At 39.1% G+C, this 24,363-nt stretch overlaps 1 protein-coding gene across 1 annotated transcript in view; it reads left to right on the top strand.

Moving 5' to 3' along the window:
• Positions 1 to 24,363, top strand: part of LOC126199617 (AF4/FMR2 family member lilli) — a 190,935-nt gene that overhangs the window by 18,011 nt on the left and 148,561 nt on the right. The window contains exon 4 of the mRNA XM_049936545.1: positions 2,944 to 3,039. Coding sequence (XP_049792502.1) covers positions 2,944 to 3,039 — 96 coding nt within the window. The remainder of the gene's footprint in view (positions 1 to 2,943; positions 3,040 to 24,363) is intronic.

Raw genomic sequence — 24,363 nt, 5'->3', positions numbered from 1 at the left:
CTCAAGAACTTGTTCTCCCTTTACACTGTGTTAAATATTTTGGCACAAATTTGTTTCCAGTTTAACTGTTCATTTTGTGTTTGAAGTCTGCTGTTTCTCAAGCATTAACATCATTGCATTCTTATTAGCCTAGCAGGTGTCTAGTATATTTCTTTTTGGGGCAAGGGGGAGGTTATGAGAAGGAAGAAAAACTTTTGTTAAGAAACATTGGCAGCCGTAATAAGTGTGCATATGAACACCCCTACTCTGCAGCAGTATCTTGCCCCTCACTATATGGTCTAAACATAGAGTTTTAGTGAATCTATGTTTGCAGTATGCAGGTTGAAGTGCAACAGCCATTTTTTTCCATTTTTGAAAATGTGTTTACTTTTTATTACAGTATAGTTTAGTTACTGTGCAGCAAGTCGGTCATTTACATTAATGGAATACTGCAGTTAGTCTGGATAGAAACACCACGAGTCTCCTTAATTTTATTGGAAGGTAAACTGATTGTAGCACTGCTATTGATAACAATGATGTATAGACCTCCTTACTTTCCATTTCAAATGATGACATTACTCACAGTGGTGCCATCAGTTCACACTCTACACAAATATTTCACTGCAGAAATAGTTTGTTCCCAAAGAGAACAAGAAATGCCCATTGTTCTGAATTGGTAGGCTTCAGCCTGCTCATATTTTTTGTGTCTGTACCCTGCCAGATTTGGAGATCTAATCCAGAACTTAACAAATGTAGTCATTACGAAACTATTGTTATGCCGGTTGCACGTAACTACATCTGTTGATGAGTGACAAAGTGGTTTCTGCACCATCACTGGCAGCACAGATACACTTTCCACTTGTCAGAGTATGGCGAGTGGTAGTACTTTATGAAGTGGAGCAAGAAAAATTGATGTCATTTAATCTTGTGAGCAAGAGAGCTAAAAATAGTGTGTTGCTCCACCCTCTCTCTCAGCCTGTGACACAAAGAAAGAAAATCTCTAGCACAGTGAGAAAAATTAAGAAGTTATTTCAGAGAATCCTGGGAAACCACCATAACTCCTGGCCGAAAGAGGTAAATTTCAGTTCAAATTATTCATTTTGACATTGTTTCGAAACTGCCTTCCCCATTGTCTGATTCCATTAAGGTGGTAAGTGTGTGTGTGTGTGTGTGTGTGTGTGTGTGTGTGTGTGTGTGTGTGTGTGTGTGTGTGTGTGTGTGTGTGAAATCACAGTCATTGATTGCAATAATTACTGATACTGTGTCCCTGACAAAAAAACTTTTTGAAACCACATTTGTGTGAGGGTCCCATCTGTTATCATACCTTGCAGCCATTTACCCAGGTGGCCTATTATTTACAAGTGGTAAACAACAATGAATTTCCTGTGGTTCACAATATGACTAAAGCCACAATAAAAACGGAGAGTACTGCTACAGTGTAAGTTTAACTCTCTCTTTGTAACGTCTTACTGACAGAGAGAACTGATTCGTGATTAGTATCGACAAGCACTGTTATTCAACATGAAAGTAACAATTTTGATTTCATGAATCCTGTAAGCTTCTGTTATGGCCCTGTTTCCGTTCTTACTTTCGTAGATATGAAATACATAGCAGTTGACAGCTGCTACAGCAACCAATAGATGGGACTGCCATGCTGCTTGGAGCATAAATTGACTTATAAGCACGAGTTTGGTGCCAGCACTGTTTGATGATGTAAGGTGGTGGGAGTTAGTGGACAGAGCTTGCTTCCTTCGTTACCCACAATCCCCCCCCCCGAATTTGTTTATTGTGAACAGACTAACTCAACACACAAAAATTGTGCATAAAAATGTATTTACTATAGGCATAACATTTAAGTTGTGGTCATGTTGATGTTACTAGGCATTGTATATTGTAGGTACTGCTGAAAATCCAGTTAATCATATTAGTTCTTAGATTACTACTACTACTACTATTACAACCAACAGTATCACTGGTGCACATAAAAATAAGTTTATGTATATTTCCAGGAAATTTTTGCTGTCTAACAGAGCAACACAGATGGGGAAACGAGAAATATCTTATATGGAGATAAAAAGATTGAAATCAGTTAGAAATAAGCTATAAGTTTCATTTAAGTCGTGGTGTGCACCATTTTATCATTAAAAGAAAGTGGCAGTAGTCATCACAAACTGCTTCTGGTGATTTGGGCGTAGCTGTGAGGGACAATCAAAATGTTTCCATTAGAGGACATTGCAACAGCATATGTGGAACTCAGTGCGACTCCCAAGTGGCTGTATGAGCACCACCGGCATTTAGGCAGGGGGTTAGTGTGGCCTTCGAACAGAAACTTTTTTTGATCATACCTTACATTTTAATTTTTTTCTTTTAAGCCAAATGGCATATGTCTAGTAATGATGCTGTTAGTATGTATATGCCTCTTAACATAAAGCTTCAATGAAGTTAACCTTAACGTTTTATGTGTTAAGGTGAAGGACAAAGTTTTTCGACAGTTGATAAGAAAGAGATTGAGTAGTTTGCTGAGTGACCTATTGTTAAAACTTCCGCAACTTAATAGAAGTAAAACATAGTTGGTTCAATTATTTTAATAGCGTGGATCTTCTAGTAGTATTGAAGGACTTTTGAGTAGAATAGTATAGTAGTAAATGTTATGATTTGCAGTATAGCCATTACATGCTTTGACAGGTCAGAAATTATGAATTCTTTTACTAACTCACATGTAATTTCGGGGAAGGTAAATTTTTATATGAACCACCAGTTGACGGATTTGTCTGAACTGTTCAAGCATTAATCATGGAACTATGTTCTCTGGATGAATTATAAACTGTTGGTGCTGTGTTGATGTGAAACACTCTACATTTTAGTATGTTCTAGATTTGTTGGGCCATTATTTTTTTTCATTTTCATTTCATATTTGTTTCAGTTTCTGTGTTACGTCTAACTACTATGTATTCGCATTTGTAGGAGATGATTGGAGGAAGTGTGACTCCAGTGACAGCAATAGCTACTCCAAGGAAGGAGCCAGAGACCAAATTCACCTTCAATCCTCACCTGAATGCGGTAAGAATGTTCCTTTGATTCACTAACACCACTTTGATACAAGATAACTAAATAGAATAGTATGTGCCAGATAAATGCTTCTTTCCAAAGAAAACAAGCGTAAGCTGAATCAGATTGTTGTGATAGGGTATGGTAATGGGGTAGAACCTACATTCATACAGATAATTTAGTGAGAATTTGTGTAATGTCGTGTTATAAACATTAGTGGCAGTGTTACTAGTAGTAGACACTAGTCAGTAAACTATTGACACATACAACCCTGATGTAAAAAAATTAGTAAATACCTTGGGGAATGCAGGTTGATCAGGTAATACAGGCATTTGGTGTAAGTTATGAATTGTTGACTCCAGCAATTGTGTGCAAATTCTTCACCTTCTGGTACTAGAGTTCTGCTGAATGATAATGCTCAGACTTATTGGACATAATAAAAAGCCATTTTGTAGCAGAATAACATGCCGCCTCTTGAATGAAAGGTTCAAGATTAACCTTGTTTGAGATGATGCAATAGGCCACCTCTGAGGCCAGCAGATGCATCCTATTTTGAATAAACAAGCACCCCAGACTCACGTATATTTTTAAAATATTTCTGGATCCTTTTCCTGTCTTCCATTCTTGATTTAGCCACTGATTGGTAGGGGCTGGTATGGCACTGTTCCAACCTTGTGAAGTACCAATCATATTAACACAATGTATTTATGAAAGTATGAGATGATCACCTTTTTTTAGGCTCCTTGAGAAAAATTTATTTTTTTAGCACATTCAGACTAATCAAAATCACACTCCTTTATTGATGTAAGATATCTACCTAAACAGTTAGTATTGATTGTTTACATTTTTATCTCCACAGCCTTTCCCATTGTCACAAATACTTGCCCATTTCTTCTGAATATGTTGCTATTGTGGTTCTGTTGGGACCTGAGAACACAACTGTTTTTTAAACTATAATGGATTTTGCCTCTATACTGGCATGAGACTTCCAAACATATTGTCTTTCTGCCCCTCTCTCGTGGGCTGTGTAGCGCCAGCAGCTAACATTTTTCCCCATATTCTAATATGCGAATAGGGACCGAATTTATCATTTGCAACCCATTTGGTAAATTTTCACAGTTTCTCAAAAACAAATAAAATATTGACTTGGGTTCAGAATCGAGGAGATTTTTGCCTTTGGATGTTACCTGTACTTTAAAAAGCTGTGTATACAGTACCTGTACATGTATGAGAAATTTTATTGCTACACCTTGTGATCAAACCTATCCAGACACCTGGCTGAAAAATGACATAAAAGTTCATGGCGCTCTCCATTGGTAATATGGTGTAGGCCCACCCTTATCCTTGATGACAGCTTCCACTCTCGCAGGCATACATTCAATCAGGTGCTGGAAGGTTTCTTGGGGAATGGCAGCCCATTCTTCAGAGTGCTGCACTGAGGAGAGGTATCGATGTCGGTCGGTGAGGCCTGCCATGAACTCAGCGTTCCAAAACATCCCAAAGGTGGGCCATAGGATTCAGGTCCAGACACTGTGCAAACCAGTCCTTCGCAGAGATGCTATTGTCATGCAACCACTCCGCCACAGGCCATGCATTATGAACAAGTACTGGATCGTGTTGAAAGATGGTTGCCATCCCCGAATTGCTCTTCAACAGTGGGAAGCAAGAAGGCGCTTAAAACATCAATGTAGGCCTGTGCTATGATAGTGCGACGCGAAACCAGGGATGCAAGTCTCCTCCGTGAAAAACACGACTACACCATAACACCACCGCCTCCGAATTTTTCTGTTGGCACTACACAAGGTGTTAGATGACGTTCACCTGGCATTCGCCATACCCGCATCCTGCCATTGGATCACCACATTGTGTACCGCGATTTGTTGCTCCACACAACGTTTTCCCACCGTTCAATCATTCTTACACCAAGTGAGGTGTCGTTTAGCATTTAGTGGCGTGATGTGTGGCTCATGAGCAGCCGCTTGACCTTGAAATCCAAGTTTTCTCACCTCCCACCTGACTGTCATAGTACTTGCAGTGTATCCTGATGCCGTTTGGAAACTGTGTGTGATGATCCGGATAGATGTCTGCCTATTACACATTAAGACCCTCTGTAACTGTAAGCGGTTTCTGTTAGTAAACAGACGAGGTCGGCCTGTACGCTCTGTTCTGTACGTGTCCCTTCACGTGTCCATTTCACTGTCACTTGGGAAACAGTGGACCTAGGGATGTTTAGAAGTATCGAAATATCATGTACAGACGTATGACACAAGTGACATCCAATCACCTGACCATGTTCGAAGTCCCTGAGTTCCGTGGAGGGCCCCATTCTGTTCTCTCAAGATGTCTAATGACTACCCGATGTTGCTGATACGGAGTACTTGGCAGTAGGTGGCAGCACAATGCATCTAATATGAAAAACGTACATTTTTGGAAGTTTCCGGATATTTTTGATTGATTTCATAGTGTAAAATGTTCAAATACAACAAAAGTTTGTAAGTTCATAGAATTTAATGGTGTTTTCTCTGGTGTTTCACAAAATTGTCAATTTTTAAGCAGAGCATTAGATTGTTGTAGTTATTAAAAACCATTCAACAGCCAAGATCGCATGAATGGTTTTTAACAATTAAGCAATCACTCTTCAGTTTTCTCAAAGTGAGAAAATTCTATTGGTGTATTCGCTAGTTCATAGTTTCCTGTCTCTCTCCTGCACTAATGCCACGAGTCAGATGTCATGTGGTGGTTTGAGCAAGGTCAGTACTGTATCGAGTGCTTTGGCGTTTTGGGAAATGTTGAGGCTATTCGAACATGAAATGCTACCCTTCAGGATTGTTCAAAACAAATTTGTATGAAACATTAATAGTAAAAGCTTCATCTGTACATCAAGACAACCCCTATGTTAATCTATTAAACAATGTAGAAACATTGACATCAGCAGCAATTGCATAATCTGCGAATATAGGATGACCCCGTATTTTTTGAATGACGAATTAGGGAAAAAACCCTCTTCTTATAATCGGGTACCTACAGTACAGGACAAAGAGTTTTAAAGTTACTGCCAGCTCCTCCAGTTCCTTCCCTTTTGGGGGGGGGGGGGGAGGAGGAGATTCCACGTACCCCTTTTCTCTGAGTCAAGTGTAATTGTGTGGTCAGATGTAACGTTATTTTTCAAATTGTTTGTGCATAATGTATCAGAGATGGGATGTGAGAACCAAGTTGGTATTTGCCTAGATAAGGAAAACCACCTAAACACTACATAGACGCTGGGTAGCACACTGGCCCAGGTTCTTATTCCGTGAGATGGATTCAATTCTGGGCAAGTGTGGCACCCTGTATCCTAGGTGAGTCTCGTGGACCACCTAATTTGGGGAGGAGGGGGGGGGGGATGTTAACTCCTTCGCTCAGCTAATAAGTCATTGGAAGAAAATAAACTGCACTCACAATTTGAGTGCTGTTCATTCTAGTGTCCTCAGTGCAGTGTGTTGGTTCAGCAATCTATTGAGACCAGATTACTGATAACTTCACTTCCATGTGCATATTTTGTTGGTATGATTACTAAGCGTCATGCTCGTGTTGCTGGTTCAGAATTTCCTCCACTGCTGATTTAAGGTTGTGCAGAACATGATACGTGTTCTGTACTTCGGTTGCACATCCTTGCAGTCCAGTATAGGATAGGTCTCATTGCCAGAAATGGTCCGTCAGTACTGGATTGTTGTACATACCCTTAAAAATAGTGAAACCATTTTCTGCTGCCCCTCTTCCTGCAGATGAGACACTTTTGTGTGTTGTGAAAGTTTGTCGCCAGCTTCATCATCTGTGGATCCCATAGATTTAAGCTCTTTTTCTCAACTCTCATTTGTTTAATAGCTGCAAGGTGTTCTTTCAGTTAATTCAGCTTCTGCAAGTTACAGATGCTGGAAGGAATTACAGTACACTTATTTTGTTGTTGAGTGCATGACTTATTACCACATATAAAATACAGAATTTTTGTGTACACAGCTCATTGCTGCCCATGTGGAACAAAAACACATTGATCTCCACATTCTGCCTTATTGAGTAAACAATCCTGTGGTGGGAAGTCAGGAGCTTAAGCCAAAACAAAGGCAGTAATATTGCTCCACATTTCTCTTAACTTCATGTAGCAACACATGGGTACTACTCTCATTACGAATTATTCGCTTCAGTGGATAATGAACCAGCAAGTCTTCAAGAAGAGAGTTCAGTCACATCATTACAGGGGAGGAAACAGAAACACGGCCCACAGAACAAACTGGATTCCGTAGGGGTTTCAGTATAATTGACCATATAAACACACTGTGTGAGGTAATTAGTCGAGCCAATGAGTATGAAATGCCGCTATGCATAGCCTTCATTGACTTCGAAAAAGCCTTTGATTCTGTCAGCCACACTGCAGTCATACAAGCACTGGCCGAGCAAGGAGTGGAAACAAAATATTTAAACATATTTTGCAACATTTATGACATGTCTGTAGCATCTATCAACATCGGAAAAACATGTGCAAATCGCATTGGAAGAGGAGTAAAGCAGGGTGATCCTATATCCCCAAAGTTATTTATAGCAGTTGTCGAGATGGCTATGTCCAAAATTATTTGGAACAACAGAGGGATAAGGATAAATCGTAAAAGTCTCACCAACCTGGGATTTGCCGATGATATAGTGGTCCTAGCTAACAGTAAGATGGAAATGCAGTCATCTATTAAAGACTTAACAGATTGCTGTCAGGAAGTTGGAGTTAAAACAAAACACTCTAAAACTAAGGCTATGCATAATAAGTGGGTAGCTGCAGGACAAGTAACACTGAACGGCAACATCCTAAACAGTGTTACAGAATACGCTTGTCTGGGGCATTTAATTTGCACAAAAGGGGATTTGAAACCTGCAATTTTTCATTGAATTAAACTGGGTTGGAGGGCTTATGGAATGAATTCAACAGTTTTCAAATGTAACATTCCAGTCTACTCAAAGAAGACAGTTTTTGATCAGTGTGTCCTATCGGTTTTAACGTATGGGTGCGAAACTCGGACTTTAAATTTCCTTTCCAAAAGGAAATGTAGAACTGCTCAGAGACTGTGGAAAGGTCAATGTTTGGTCTCACTAAGAACAATCGACAGAAAAGTGAAGATATATGAGCAATAACAGGAGTAAAAGATATTATAGAACAGGTTAAGACTCTAAAATGGCAGTGGGCAGGACATATTGCATGAACAAAGGGTGAAAGAGGGACAAGATCAGTTTTAGAGTGGAGTCCCAGAGAAAAACGAAGACCACCAGGAAGACCGCCTGGTTGCTGGGCTAAGGAACTCAGGAAAGTTGCGGGCTTCAACTAGCAGAAGACAGCAGTGGACAGAGATACATGGCAACACGTCTTAAAAATGTATTAAATAGCTTAAAAAAGGCTCATCTTATGTAGATTGAATTAGCAAATAAATAAATAAATAAATATGCTATATGCTTAAAAATAGTGAAAGCTTAACAAATGTTTCAGCGTCTGCATTCTTACGAAAGAATCTGCAGTAGAAACGGCAGAAGAATTTGGTTATGACAATGCTGCTGAATGCTTTTGGAAAACTGCTTTGTCAGTAACATTGTAAAAGTTAACTTTTTGATATGGGACATAAAAAAAAGAAAGTAAAAAATTTAATGGCAAACTGTTTTTATTATTTGTGTGTTGGGGAGAGTACTGTTCTAACAGATGTTAATCAGCAACTGATTTAGATTTGCATGATAATGGACGACTTTTCTGTACACGTAGAGTTACTGGCATTACTTCAGTTTTTGAGAGAAACATGTTTGGATATTTTTAAATAAATTACAAAGTGTGTTGAGAAAACTGACAGTTTGAAAACAATACTCTGCAGCTTGTACTGATGTTGCACTAGCTGTGGTCGCTAGTGAAAATGGCTTTGTTAGTCAGGAAAGATGAACTGTAACAAGTTGCTTAACTTTTCAGTGAATTACTCATCAGGAAATACTCTGTCAGGGAAAATTTTCAGAATGCTGTCCATGATGAAAGATGTAACGTAAATTAGAAATATAATACGCAAAGGAGATAAATCACAATTTGAACAATTTTTGAAGAAGTTAATGTGGAATATGGAGACACACATTTCTTCTTTCCGAAATTTGTTGTTTGAGTTCAGGAAAAGTTAACTTTTTCCATACTTACAAAATAACTCCTTAAGTTTGGAATAATGAGGTAAAATTGGGGACTACAGAATTTGAAAATTAGCTGAAGGATAAACTTTGTATTAGTATTTAAAACTGATTTTACAAATATTCGAGGAATTTGTAATTCAGCTTTGTAAGAAAAGGAACACCTATTCCTGATATGTTTGCAGATATTAATACATTTCTGTATAAAAATTATGCAAATTGTGACTAAGCAAGGAAAATTTGTCATTTCCCGAGTCATAGTGAATTGAAACAAGAATACATGGAAGCAAGATTTACTTCCATTACTGATGAAGTCGGCAACAAGTTTCCATAGTTGTTTTGAAGATTTTCAATATCTAGAGCCCAATACAATGTTCTTTCATAACCCAATGAAAATAAGACTTGGAAGTGTTAGAATTGACCTTCCAAAAGAAATTTGCCGTTTACAATTTGAGCCATTCCTGGTTCCCAGAACTGAAACATGCTGCAGTTTTTGAAGTTGTGCCACAAAATTGATACCCAAAACTCGCAGACTTAACTCTGAAAATAAAATCTCTTTTCACATCAACATACTTTTGTGAAAGTAAATTTTCCTCACAGAAATCCATTAAATATGCTTAGTGTAATGCAGCCATTTGAACATAATTTCATTGCAAACTAACTCGAATCAGTATTGCAGAAACGGTCAAGATCAAGTTAAATAAATTCAACATAAATATCTCATTTATGTAATTACAATTGTTTGAGGCAAATATGTAACTGAAAGTTTTCAAACAAAACAAACTCCAGTTAGGAATATCAACACTGTACGAAAAGACAGATTGCTACTTAACGTAAAGACTTCATCAGTGAAAGGGAGACACACACGGCATTGACACACATAAGCAAGCACACATCGTGAACACACAACTGCCAACTCCAGCACCTTGGGGCCCATGTCATCTTTACAGTAAGTAGCAGTCTGTCTTTTCGTACATTGTTAACTATTTAGTTTTTAATAGTTCATGTCTTATGATGTTAGATAAGAGCCACAATGACTGACAGTTGCTCTTGGATTGCCTGCCATGGCTCTAATGGCACAGTGTGAGTAGTTGGACAGGGAAGCACCTGACAAAAGGGAATGGCTCACGAGCACACACTTTGCCTTGCGTTTTATAAGTGGTCTTACAACTAATATGGAATACTACACTTAAAAGTAAGTATGACATAAATGATGATGAAAAGAAGCCCTGTAGCAGATTAGACAGCTTATGTTTTTGTGTAAAAAGTAGAACAGTAAATATATGTTGAAGGTGGCTGGTTTCAAATTGTGGGCCAGGGTAGCAGTGGATATTCTCTGTGGCAGTATTTGGGGATCAGCTCACTATTTTCCTAAATGAGCATAGTAAAGCAATTAAAAACTGCATTCAGGCTGGCCCACGTATTGGAAGCCATTTCGGCGACTTCTGTGTCCCTATGCTACCAGTTACCGTGGTGGGGAAAGGGGAGCTGCAGATTAACATCGAATCCGAACCGCACGTTGTTTCTGATGACTCCCCACATTATTGAAAGGTGAAGTCTAGATAAAGTTAGATTGAAAATTTCTGTGGACTGATCAGAAATTTTATTCCGGAACCCTTTGGTTTCCAGGCACATGCTTTACTGGCAGGCCGTCAGGACCAGCTGTGATGAGGTCATAAGTGATTGATGACATATTTGTTGTTTGTTATGTTAATTTATCCACTTTACTGTTTGTTGAGCTCTGTGGCTGTAGATTATATTATTTTAATAAATACGGCAGCCAACCAGTTGCATACATGACCAAGTGGCTGATGGTTATATTTTTTAAAATAAAGTTTATTATATTGTTGTACATAAAAATTGATAAAATTTAATATTAAAGGGGAAGATACGATTAATAGTTGACGTGTTCAGAGTGTGCAGGCTTCAACACGCGTGTAAATTGCTATTTTTGTACCCTAAGTAAATCTTTTCAGTAATTTTTACTGTGGTTTGTCAAATGATGAAATTCCAACACGATATAATGTCTGTTGCATAAAAAACTCCTTAAACTGTGGTGCAGAAAGTATGTAATATTTTTCTTTGAGGTCTACTGAATTTAGATCACACTGATCTATTTCTTTTCTTTGTACTTGTGTATTGATTTACAGCATTATTAAAAGATACGTTTATATTGTTTGTTTTTTCACAAATTAGACGTTCCCTTTCTAAAACAAAGGGTACCTAAACTCTCACATCAACCACCCATAGTGACCTCATTAACAAATGCTTCTAAATTAGTGTATGACATTGGCGGTAGCTCCTTCATAGTGGTAGAAGAAAACGTACATGTTCAAATTACACACACCTTCACAGTATATCATATATTGAAGCTATGTGACGCTGTTGATGTTACCTGTAATGTTGGTTGTGGTCTATACACTTGATGTGTTTGTGATGCAAAACACCACTAATTACACTGACATTTCAGTTGTAATTTTACTTTCTATAAGAAGAGCAGTTGGTTTGTGAGTTCCAGCGGATCTCAAAGAAACTGGTCGTACATGACAAAAGGTTAACATGTTGTGCTTCATAGGCAGTTAAGTTATAACAAACAGCAAGAGAATATTAGAGTGAAGTGTCTATGCCCTTCTACTTGTCACCAGCCGATTGCTCTGTAATGTCCTCAAGTCTCTACTTTATTTCTCTGAAAATACCCAGTAACATAAGATTGAGTTTCTTTAGGAACAATACATTGTCTGGGGAAATTTGGCAACAAATTTCATTTGAGATATAACAGCTAATAATCAAGCAGTACCATGTTCCTACCGCAACAATTTGTTTTGTGACTACAGAAGGTTTGTAAATGACAATATGCAACTGACTGCAAATAGTTGCTAGTAGTAGTAATTAATAAAACTAAAGATCTACTTCAATTGCCATTAATTTCTTGTTTATTACACGACTGGTTTCAAAGCGTAAAGCTTAATCTTTGAAGAAGAGGAGGAGCTGCTAGCATACAAGGACCAAAGGTGTGACATACCAGGGTGAAAAATAAAGCTGTGGAAATGATGTACTCGCGTAATTATGGAAACGTAAAGGTGTGCAGGTCGGGCCAGTCAGTTATGGGGTTTCGCACCCTTGTGCAACGAATGTGTGGAACTGGAACAGAGATGAATTCAATAATAAATAAATAACTGCACTTGTGCATAAGACCAACAACCAGAGCACAAAAGAGAAGTGACTAATGCGGTATGGTGAGGAAGTCAGCTGACCAAGGCAGCAGAAAACCAGAGCACAAAAGAGAAGTGACTAATGCGGTATGGTGAGGAAGTCAGCTGACCAAGGCAGCAGAAGTGACTGACGTAGGAGCCAATGCGATGGGGAACCGAAATACATAGTTGTAACGGTGTGGGGAGATGGATCTGTCTGCTTATGTAGGTGTGGTTCACAAGGTTGATACAAAATAGAACTACAAAGATGAGAGTATACTAACATATAAACATCAGTGTTCAGCAAAAATGCAAAAAAAGTTACCATGACTCATTATTTGGAAGAAATGCGTATGCATTAATCCTGCTGTACCCGAATTACAATGTTCTAATCCACTTTATGTGGGCTTGCTTTCTTCACTTGCTTTCTGTAGTCCTAGTTCATAGCCCCCTTCTTATTTCTTGCTTATTTGTTTTATGTCGAGTGCTATTTCTGTTATGTGTATCATTCTAATCTTGACTAAAGTTTGTACACTTGCATTTTGTTGTGACCGTTCGTGACGAGTCCATACATGATTACTGATCTTAACAGTTGACATCATTCTCATACGACACTTTGCCTGTCGTAACAACTGAGTTGTATTAACTTCCCGGTATTTTTGCTGAACACTCATGTTTAAATGTTGCTATATTTATTCTGATATTTGTAGTTCTATTTTTTATTGATCTTTTGATAGACCAATCTTTGGATAGACCAGTCAGCTCATTTCCCGCTCTTTTACGGCTGTCTAATTTGGTTCCTCACCACATTGGCTCCTCCATCAGTTGCTTGCACTGCTGTGGTTGCTGGTCTTATGCACGAGTGAAACTATTTACGTATTGGTTTATTACGGATTTTATTTTGTTGAGATCACTCCCTCTGTTAGCGTCTTTGTTCCAGTTTCATGCATTTGTTTAACCTGTGTGTAATACCTCAAGACTGACTGGCCCAACCTACACACACTTTTGTTTCCATAATTATGTGAATACACCACTTTCACATTTTTACCACTCATTTTAGTTTGTCAACCTCATAGTTCTTGTAGGCTAGTATCTCCTCCTCCCGTTTGCAGTTGGTGGCACCTGAAAATGAAGATTTAGGTTTCGAAACGAGCCGTGCACTAAATAAGAAAGTACTGGCAACTTACTTTATTTAACATGTTCCGCAGTTGTAGACGCTCTTCTGAAAAAATATTTTGTAACAATATTAAGCTGTTTTAGTTACCTGTTAAAAAGCTACTTACATTAATGAAGAGCTCCAGGGATTAGTTTTGTTACCTCTTTCTCTCTCAAGCTGTTCGATTTCTAAATAATTGCAAAGAGCATGTCACTTACTTGCACTAAGAATCAAAATAATCTTCTCTTGGATAGATAGAAACACACAGTTGTAAATTTGAAAGATAACACATCATCATAATACACAAAAACATCAAATTAGTTCTAACTTTTATGACTTGAGTTTTTCATTTAGAGATGCTTGAAATGTTCAAAAATTTAAGGTGTTTTTTCCGAAATATTGGTATGAAATAACATTATGTAGGTATTGTGTGAAGTACACTTCCACATATACTTGCACAGGGTGTCCGTAAAAGTACTTTCCAGTTTCAGTGACATATAGTAACAGTTTCACTTAGATTATCTCAACAAATCATTCATGAGAATGAAGGGAAACTTCTGTAGATTTTACTGCAAAAGTTAAAGCACCTTTAATTGTACAGCACACATCTAACCCAAAATCCAGTTCTCCCCTCACTTTGGTTAACAGGTCTAGACTAATGAAAGCAATAGCTTATTCAAATGTGTGTCTCAGCTCTGGCTCATTATTAGGTAGTGGCAGACTGTAGACATAATCTTTTACAAAGCCCGTAAGGAAAAGTCACATGGCATGACGTCCGGTGAACTTCAAGGCCAGTGGAAAAGAATTATTGTACTGACCATTATGACCAATCCAGCGGTCAGAGACTCTGGCATTCAACCACTCTCATACAGAAAGATATGAATGGGGCCCAGTCCTGTTCCCAAACAAAGTTTTCAGCTTCCCCTTCTAGTTGGGGAAAGAGCCATTCTTGCGACATACCCAGATAAGCCACCCTTGTTAAGATAGCTTCACCGCAAAGATGTTGATGATCTGTACACTTATGTCAGAATATAGTGGCAGAAAAAGTTCAACTTTGGGGAACCTCTTTGATATTGTAAAAGTTCATGAGGATTTTCTGACTCCTGGATATGAACATTGTGTGTATTTACATTTCCGCTTACATGTTAAGATGCCACATCACTGAACACCACATAATCAAGAAAGTCATCTTCCTGCTAGAAGATTTCGCTTGCATTTGGCATTAATGCATTTACCAACTGTAACTAAGATGGATGCAAGTGTAGAAGGTTTCCTAAAACCTTCTACACTGTTATCTTTGGCAACAGAAGTTAAAGACTTGCTTTCCAAAAAGACTTCATAGTTGTTGTATATGACCTGGGAAATCTAGGAAAAACCCGTAAATTTTTGCATCCAGGAAAAACCTTTTTTTTTTTAATTTGGGGAATTTTTTATTGTTTCAGTTTTCAGTTAACTTTTTGTAATTTTGACCGGTAAGAACTAATACTGTAACAAAGAATGTTTCTTTAGCGAGCTACTTCAGAATACTACTGCAGCAATAAAACATAAATGAAAGAATAATGCCAAAATAAACTTCAGTTGCAAAGATAATGTACCATTTATGACAAAACTTTGTGCACACAGAAGTGTCTGCTGACAGTAGAATGTGTCAAAGACTATGCCACACTTTGTAATAACAAACTACTTTCTATGCGGAACCCACGAGAAATAGCATAGGCCTCATGTCGATGAACATGTTGTGGGAAAATATTGCGAATGGTGGTTTGAAAATCATTATTTCTGAAGTAAATTTCCTTTTATGCAAGATTAATTACATTACTTTTGAGAATGTTCAATGAATTTCTTAAATCATGGAGTGTTAGACTATTATTCAAAACTTAACACGGAGGACCAGCCACTTACAAAAATTTTGGGCCCAGAAGACCAGCCATTTACGCCATTATTTCAAATTTTACTGGCACATTTTTTTGATATATCTTACGGGTAATATACACTAAAAAAGACTAGGCATGAAAGTTAGTTTTTCATATTTTAGTTCTTTCACAATCACAAATTATGCAATAAAAAACGTAAAAAGTATAATTACCCTTAAAAAATGCACAACTGGTTCTTAAGCAATTTCACGTACAGTTTGCTTTTCTATGGAAAAGTTGTAGTAGTTGACAGAAAATGTATTCAGCCAAGTAAGACATGAAACGTTCAGAGCACAGCAGTAAAATTTAATATCATGCTTGTCAGAAACATTAAAGTACTGAGATTTTAGGATCCTGTACAACTGCAGCCTTGGAAAAAAAATTTTTTTGAGTACCAATATTATATGTGAAAGCTTAACTTTCCTTGTAGCACTGCCGTACGTATATTAACTTTTCCCATTTGTGTGTTCACACTATTTAACAGTGATGTTCCTATTGACTGACTTCATCATGTATCCTGTGCTCTAAATATTTGTCATAATTGGCTGATGAGATCATATGACTGAGCTATGCTTGGCCAACAAAATCACATTGTAGTCTGTTTCAGCCCTTTGGAAACTACTGTGCTGTATTCAGTGGAATGTGTGCTTGTTCTTTCGTAATACGTAAATGTGCAGTGTTTGTGTCGCCGTGCATCAAAGATCTTTCCCTTTTTTTTTTTTTTTTTTGCTGTCTTTCGTTTCTTAAAGTGTTGGGACGTTCTATGTCACCTTCACCATGCAAAGGATTGATAAGTTTTACAGTTGCAAGGGAAAGTACATGGTCACTTATTATTGGAAAAATGTACTTTCACCTGGTGGGATATAGTACATTTGCAACCAGAAAAAAGTGTATTTTCACCTGAGAAAAGTGTATATTTAACCAGAGAATCCGGGAATTTGTTTTTCTTGTCCACATATACACCCTATTTTAGGACTACAAAGGTAAGATGCTCTGACATAATCGTCATCATCTTCATATACTTTTGATTGCCTATGATTTTTCCTTTACACACACATCCAGTCATTTTGGAACTGTCTATACCATTGGCAGATCTCAATTAAACTGCAAACAAAATGCATGTTGAACTGAAATTAAAGATTCACTCTTAGCAAACTGCAGAACACAAAATGCATTATGCACAGGCGTTGCAGTTTTACGTGTGTGGCACCGCAAGCAGAAAACAACAAAGCAGCGCTTGTGCATGTGCTGATTTAAAACAGGTTGAGTTAATCTTTTGTGACCTTTAACCAGCACTCTGCAATGCTTACAGTTGATACTTGTAAAATTTATAACTGGGATATGGACACCCTAGAATCCCATTGTATCTTGCTAAGAGGTGTTCATGTCATAGTTACGGAATGTGAGCACGAGTGTTTCTCGTGCCTTTCTAGCCAGAGGATAAGGGATGACGGGGGCGGGTGGAGGAGGAGGAGGAGGAGGAGGAATCCACGAAATTCCTCTGTCATCTCTCTCCATCTTCCTTTCTTTTCCAACTGTAATCAAAGTTATTGGGCATTTAATTTCTTGTCCAGCTGCCAGCTGCTTTAAATCATTATTCATTCTGCAATGGGGTGTGCACTGCTCAATTGGCAGAGCACTTGCCTGTTAAAGGCAAAGGTCCCAAGTTGAGTGTCCTTCTAATCTGCCAGGAAGTTTCAAATGTTGTTCTGTTCCCAAAATTTATTTTAAATGTTGAACTTACATGACCACAGGAAGGTCCATTTTGCTTGTTTAGAGAGAATATAAGGGGTTCGAGTCTGGATACATGATATGACATTTTTTTGTGTGCTGCTTGGAATAGGAAGGTATCCCATCCTTCCCTTCTGCTTAAGCAATTTCATCTAGTGATGGATTTGAATAGGCTGGTTAGTGTGAAGGATTATGTTCGAATGCTACAATGATTGTGCCACAAGGAGGGAATGGTAAATATCATCAAATAAAAAAAAATGTAAACTTTCAAACACTCTCCCTCCCGCCTGAAACATGGGACAGCTAATTGATGACTTTTAAAAATTTCTTAAGTGTTTTATGTACTTTTGTTTAGTCTTTCGTCAGAATTCCTCATATGTTGGCTTCATAGGAAGATGCAGGACAGTATTTGTTACTGGAAGTTAACATCGAAAATGCCTACCCAGTGGGCCATGTAGATTCTGATGCAGATAAGAGTTGGTCAGTGATTTTCTCCCCTCATCTGAAAATTATAATTGGATCTTCTAAGTGTAAATTTTCATTCAGTTTGGACAAATGTATTAAAATTTGAGAAAGTAAAACTAACCATGTATACCAGACAACTGCTTTCACCTTTTTTGGACACTAAACTTGTGTAATCATACAAAACATTCTTTTAAAATTCATTTCATGTATAAGCCCCATTGTTTCCTGGTTGAACATTAATGTATGATATATTTGCTCTCTTACCACTGCAATTAGTCTTTCTCAGTTCTCTCTCATCTGAGTATTTGTCTTAAATGATTATTATGACTCCTCTTCTGCGATCCAAGTAATGTTTATACATTTTGTTATACTGTGTGGTTCTTGTTCATGTCTGTGCAGCAGCTGTTTACATATATTTTAATGTGATGTGTTACCTTGCAACATACACCTATGCAGAATAGAATTGTTAATGTTATGTATACCTCATTTCCTGAAAAGTTTTGTTATTAGAACAGATTTGTAAAATGTTGAATGTACAAAATCATCATTAACATTTCAGGTGCCCCCCCCCCCCCCCACACAGACACACAGTCTCTCTCTCTCTCTCTCTCTCTGTGTGTGTGTGTGTGTGTGTGTGTGTGTGTGTGTGTGTGTGTGTGTGTGTGTGTGTTAGTGTTGCGTGTTACAGTGTTGTTTTCCATACCATATTGTACTTCGTTCATTGGTTGCAAGCATCTCGCAGTCCCATGTGCTTAATCATTTGCTGTTTGCTGTAGGAAGAATAATACTGCCCTCACTTCAAATTCACTAGTCATTTTAGTATTCTATCACTCTGGTTTCTCTGTTCCCTTAGGTTCTCAATATAAGTTATTTGAATAAATTGTGTGTGGGACACTGTAATCAATTTTGTGTGTGTGTGTTTAGTGTTTGAGTGGTTCATAATTAGTTGAAATTACTTTGTTGTCTACACAACACTATATTTATTGTGCAATGAGTCAGGACAAAGTACTGGTTGTGTCTCTTATTAACTGAAAAGATGTAAGATACAGTATCAAAACAAGTGACAGTAATGTGAAAATCCAACTCCATTCGTAAGTAACACATACACCAGTTTTCCAGAGCCATTGTTCAAAATCACGTAATACCATTCAGAACTTCACATTAGTGATAAATATGTACAAAACTTTAGTGCCCAGTGTGTAGTAACAAACAATGAACTGTAAGAAATCGTGGATAAACAACACAAAGTAATCAAAATACATACTAGTGTGTTCACCTTAGTGTGCGTACTTTGGCAGAAGAAATTAAAAATGCTAATGATTAGCTCCATTTGTGAAGACACTAAAGACAGTCATCAGGAAGTATATAAGTTTCCCATTTATCCACCATATTTCTTTATTATAAATTATTTATTTAGCAGAACTCTTGTAGCAGGAACTTGATCCAAAACAGTAAAAAATACTTTATGATAAACAGAGATAAAATTTTAATGGGAAGTCATACTTCTTAGGCTAGATTTGAAAATAATAGCTGAAGAGGAATTCATTCCTTCTTTCATTCAACTGTGTGCATTGGCCACAAATCAAATAAGGAAAATGATACAGTGCCATCAACAGGTGATTCACATATGCGAATGTGACAAAAGTGCAAATTAAGTAATGTTGTTTTTTTTGTGAAGTATTGATTGTTGTCAGCAAAACATAAAAACAGAAATTCTCAAAACTGAGATATTGGTGACCCTTTTATGATAAAGTTTTGTTAGAAGTTCTTATTTTGACTCAATTTGTTCAGTTCTGTTTTCTGGAGATCATTAAAGGTATTCATTATTAATCATAGTTACCATGTACTATGCCTAATAATGGAAGGTGTCAGTGAAGCATGTATTTTGTAGCTTTTGACAAAGTCGTTCTGTAGCAGTGCGTCTTACCAGCGTTACTTATGCGTAACATAGGGCAAATGATGATGCACATGTTAGTAATTACAAACATTATTGTAAACGTGTTCTTCTTGACCTCAGTGCACATCGGCTACGTTTTTCTCCTAACAGTGTTGAAAAAATGTAGCACTGGCTAACAGTCCTAACAACAGGTGCTCCCCCTTTCCCGTCCCAAACGAGTGCGCGTCCGGAAATGAGCGACGTCGGTTGCCGACTGCCGACGGAAATTGAACGCAGTAAATCACAGCGGCGCGTCCGAGGTAACGATGTAAATTCGTGAGACCAACTGGGAATGGGATAATCTTTAGGTGCAGCGATACCGAGGCAATATGGGTGTCGCTGCCCATTCTGAGTCCGAAGGTGAATCAGCTGGCGTGGAGCTAAGACGAACCTGTTGCGCACATCCCGTTCTCTTGTTTTCTTCACTTGCGAGCCGCTGGGGCGGTGCAGTGGCGACATCTCTGGGTGCCTTGTCGAACTATTGCCAGCGTGCGTCACAGTTCAGCGTTCTGTGCAAGAGATGGCAGCGCTGTTCCGACTCAGTCCCGCGTGATCAAAACTTTGTACTACAGGAAATAATGTAGAAAAGTATACTGTTCTTTTTTCTTTCTCATTTTGTAAAAGTTGTTATAACGCATGATATGTTTCATAAGTTTATCTACTTGTTGATAAAACAAACTGAAACAGTAGGCACATTTGATTCTCACCTATTAAACGTTTTAGATGTAGCGTCACGGCACGAAAATTAGCCTCGTCCTAGAAAAGTGAACCATAGCGTAGTGATACACTACGATGACGCTGAAGGCGCGTATTGAATAAATGCTGCGACTCGTAACTTTTTACGCCCTATTGGCCCGATGACTAGCGTGATCTGCTTCTTGAGTGTCATGGTAGCTGTCCAGATTTCTTCCTTGTAGCAGGCGGGTAGTAGCTGACGAGGTAAGTAATAACAGTGGCTGGTGGGGCGGTATCGGGAAGCATCACATAAGGAAAGAGCGACGACACCGATGCGCGAGGAAACAGTGAAAGGGTGGTGCAGGAGCAAGTTAACTCCTGGTTAGAGGTCAAGCCCGCAGAACAGTACTTACTGCTAACCCGTTCATAGCCGTTTCAATAGATCTGTTGATACTAGACCTTTGATCATAACCCCTGCCTTCTCTAGATACTTGCATACCCAACGGAAGAAATACGTGCATATGTACGTATGTATATAACTATTCATTTTAGGAAATAAATGATTTCTCTTAACATAAGGACATGGGTAATTGTTTTTAAAGAACAGTAAATATAACTGTTACCGTATTGGATCAGAATTGCATTTAAATATCATCAGAACTGTTACCAGTGAGCCTAGTTATACTGAAGATGTTACTTGGACATTATTGACGTTTTTCGATCGCATTTACATAATCCTCCCCTTATACACTCCCGCCCTTAGAGCTGAAATGTCATATGGACAATCACCGACCAACAGAGCAACACAGGGTAACATGCGTTCTAAGTTTGGTTGAAACTGTTCATACTGTTCTGTCCGCACCCTAACCATGAAAGTCCTCGACAGTATTTTTTCAAATCACGTAAGCCATATTGAGTATGAACCTTCAATTGAAATGGCTTTCATGATATACAATCAGCCATTTAACACGCACTGGTGGTTAAAGTAGTCGTCCTAGACTTTCCCACGCGCTACGGTCTTGAGCTGTACGCGTCCGTGTCATTTCTGCTTGTTTTCTAATGTCATCTACTCACCTTCCGTCGGGTGTCGTGTCGATTTCTTCTTTGTCTTGCAATGCAGCAAAGATCTTCCTTGAACCAATCTGTCATCAGTTTGCTTGGCTGCATGCCTCACCAAACAACGTCTTAATCGGGCGTTCTTTGCATACGTGGAAGCCCTGCAGCACTGTTACAGAAAAATGTTCTCCCCTTGTGTATGTTTGATGGAGCATTGGTTTGCTTTCCTGCAGCCCAGTAATTCCTAACATGAATGTCTTCATTGCTTTCTGAGCAGTTCCCTGTTCATGAAAGGGTTTCCAAAGATAAGTGTGGCCATTATCACATTGGAAACGTTTACACATGAACCACCTGAGTACAGATGTCAGCTCACCAGTGCACTGCCTTCTTATACGTTGTGTGCAGGATATTACCGCCATCTGTATGTGTGCGTATCTCTATCTCGTGACTTTTGTCACCTCAGTGTGTGCTAAATAGGAATAATAATAAATAAAACCTTCAAAATTTAGTATTTATTCCTAATTTCACTGTGTGGTACGGGGTGGTGAATAATGAATCAGGAGCATGAAATTTTAGGTGGTAGTCTAGTAATATACACTCAGTCGCGACAGCACGTAACGGCGCATAATTTTGCAGTTTGCCACATGAACAAATACAGAAATTGCACTTTGTAATGTATTTGGGTACGATGTCGCAACGTGAAACACGCGTCAAATACGAAGAATTGTTGTTGGACATGTCTGTTACGTAATATTTCCTGAAAACGGCATGGGAAGGTGCAACAAAAGTATTCGGACAAAGGCGGACAACGTGAGAGAACAGTTCATTCCGAGCCGCACAGAGGGTGAAGCGACTGCAGTGTGTGTGTGCGACATTTCCGCGAGACGATAGCGATGATTAGTAAACAGTATCGCGAGTCTGTGCAGGTCGACGATGGGACGCAGAGGGAAGTGTTCTACGTTCGAGCAAAGGCAACTTGTCATTTATCATCACGCGAAGGGGAAAACCTGCAGGGAAATCGCCGCAATAGTGAACATGAAGAAAAGTGCAGTTCACGACATTATTAAACGGTTCGAGAAAGAAGACCTATGGGAATTCCGTTGCAGTACAGGACGGCCATGGACATTTTCACAGAGATGAACGTGTGATTGTGCGAAAGGTACAACAGAACCCGAAAATATCTGCCACACGAATTGCAAGTGAGGTGGAGGGAGACCTTGGTATAAAAGTTCATCCCGAAACTGTGCGGAGAGTACTACGACGATCGCAGTACCATGGTCGAGTGGCACGGCGAAAGCCATTCATAAATGCAGTGAACCAGAAGAAACGTATGCAGCTTACGAGGGAATACACCGAATACCATCAGGCTTGGTGGAATCGGGTGATATTTTGCGACGAATGTAAAGTTACATGATGGTAAAGCGACGGAAAGGCAAACGTGTGGCGAAAGACCAATGAAGAGCTGAATCCCAAGAACCTCAAACCAACAGTAAAGTTTGGTGGTGGGAGCATCATGGTGCGGGGATGCATGTCCGGCAGTGGTGTGGGTGATTTAGTGTTCATTGGTGATACGATGAACAAGGAAGCGTATTTGAATATACTGCGAGGACATTTGAAGCAGAGTGCACGACATCTAGGTATTGCGAACAACTTTCATTTTCATCAGGATAATGATCCCAAGCATACCGCGCATATTGTACAAATGTGGTTGCTCTTCAGTTGCCCGAAAGTATTGCACCCCCCTCCCCAATCACCATACCTTAACCCAATCAAACATTTGTGGGATAAATTGAAACGGACCCTCCGCGCGGACAACATCTATACGAAGGAGACCTTGAAAGAGGAACTGCGCCAAGAATGGGCAAATTTAGGCTCAGATTTCACGAAAAAACTCCTGGAAAGTATGTCTAGTAGATTGGAGGAGGTATTGAAAATGAAAGGTGGACACACAAGGTATTGACATTTTCGTCGTACAACTTATGAACATTTATTGGACAGTGTCCGAATACTTTTGTAGCAGCAGGGTGTTCAGGATGTTTCATTTTTGTTGTTAATTTTTCTGTTATTTATGTTTTGGAAACTAAATAAAACAATAATTCTTTTGTAATGTTGTTACGCATATATGTTGCTAATAAATATGTTTGGGTTTCATAGTCAGTGTTTCTCGAGTACTCATTGTGAAACTTCCCACTGTCCGAATACTTTTGCGACAGAGTGTATACTATTTACCAGTGTTACTTATGTATGGGCTAAAGGAAGACTCGACCCCTGTATCTTGTACTATCCGCACGACAGGAGAAGTAGCAGCAGCTTGTGGGCGTGTTAGCCGGCCTGAACTCTAACAATGAGGTGGCTCCAGAATGAGATTTTCACTCCGCAGCGGAGTGTGCGCTGATATGAAACTTCCTGGCAGATTAAAACTGTGTGCCCGACCGAGACTCGAACTCGGGACCTTTGCATTTCGCGGGCAAGTGCTCTACCAACTGAGCTACCGAAGCACGACTCACGCCCGGTCCTCACAGCTTTACTTCTGCCAGTACCTCGTCTCCTACCTTCCAAACTTTACAGAAGCTCTCCTGCGAACCTTGCATTCTGGAAACATCCCCCAGGCTGTGGCTAAGCCGTATCTCCGCAATATCCTTTCTTTCAGGAGTGCTAGTTCTGCAAGGTTCGCAGGAGAGCTTCTGTAAAGTTTGGAAGGTAGGAGACGAGGTACTGGCAGAAGTAAAGCTGTGAGGACGGGGCGTGAGTCGTGCTTAGGTAGCTCAGTTGGTAGAGCACTTGCCCGCGGAAGGCAAAGGTCCCGAGTTCGAGTCTCGGTTCGGCACACAGTTTTAATCTGCCAGGAAGTTTCAATGAGATGGCTGTTGCTCGGAACTAAGACTGCGCTATTCAAGTTGTGCATGAACAAAAGGGTGTTACGGCGCACGTTGCCCCTCTGACAGCTGTCTCGCGTCGTGACTGCGCCACGAGAGAAGTGCATAGATGGTGGCGTCCAGTTTGGCGGGCGGCAGCTGCCAGTGTGGCCTTCTGGCGCAGGTG

Source organism: Schistocerca nitens, chromosome 8 (genome assembly GCF_023898315.1).
Source record: "Schistocerca nitens isolate TAMUIC-IGC-003100 chromosome 8, iqSchNite1.1, whole genome shotgun sequence".
Taxonomy (NCBI): Eukaryota; Metazoa; Arthropoda; class Insecta; order Orthoptera; family Acrididae; genus Schistocerca; species Schistocerca nitens.
Note: the sequence above shows the minus strand (reverse complement) of the source record. Positions and strands in the feature narration are given on the sequence as shown.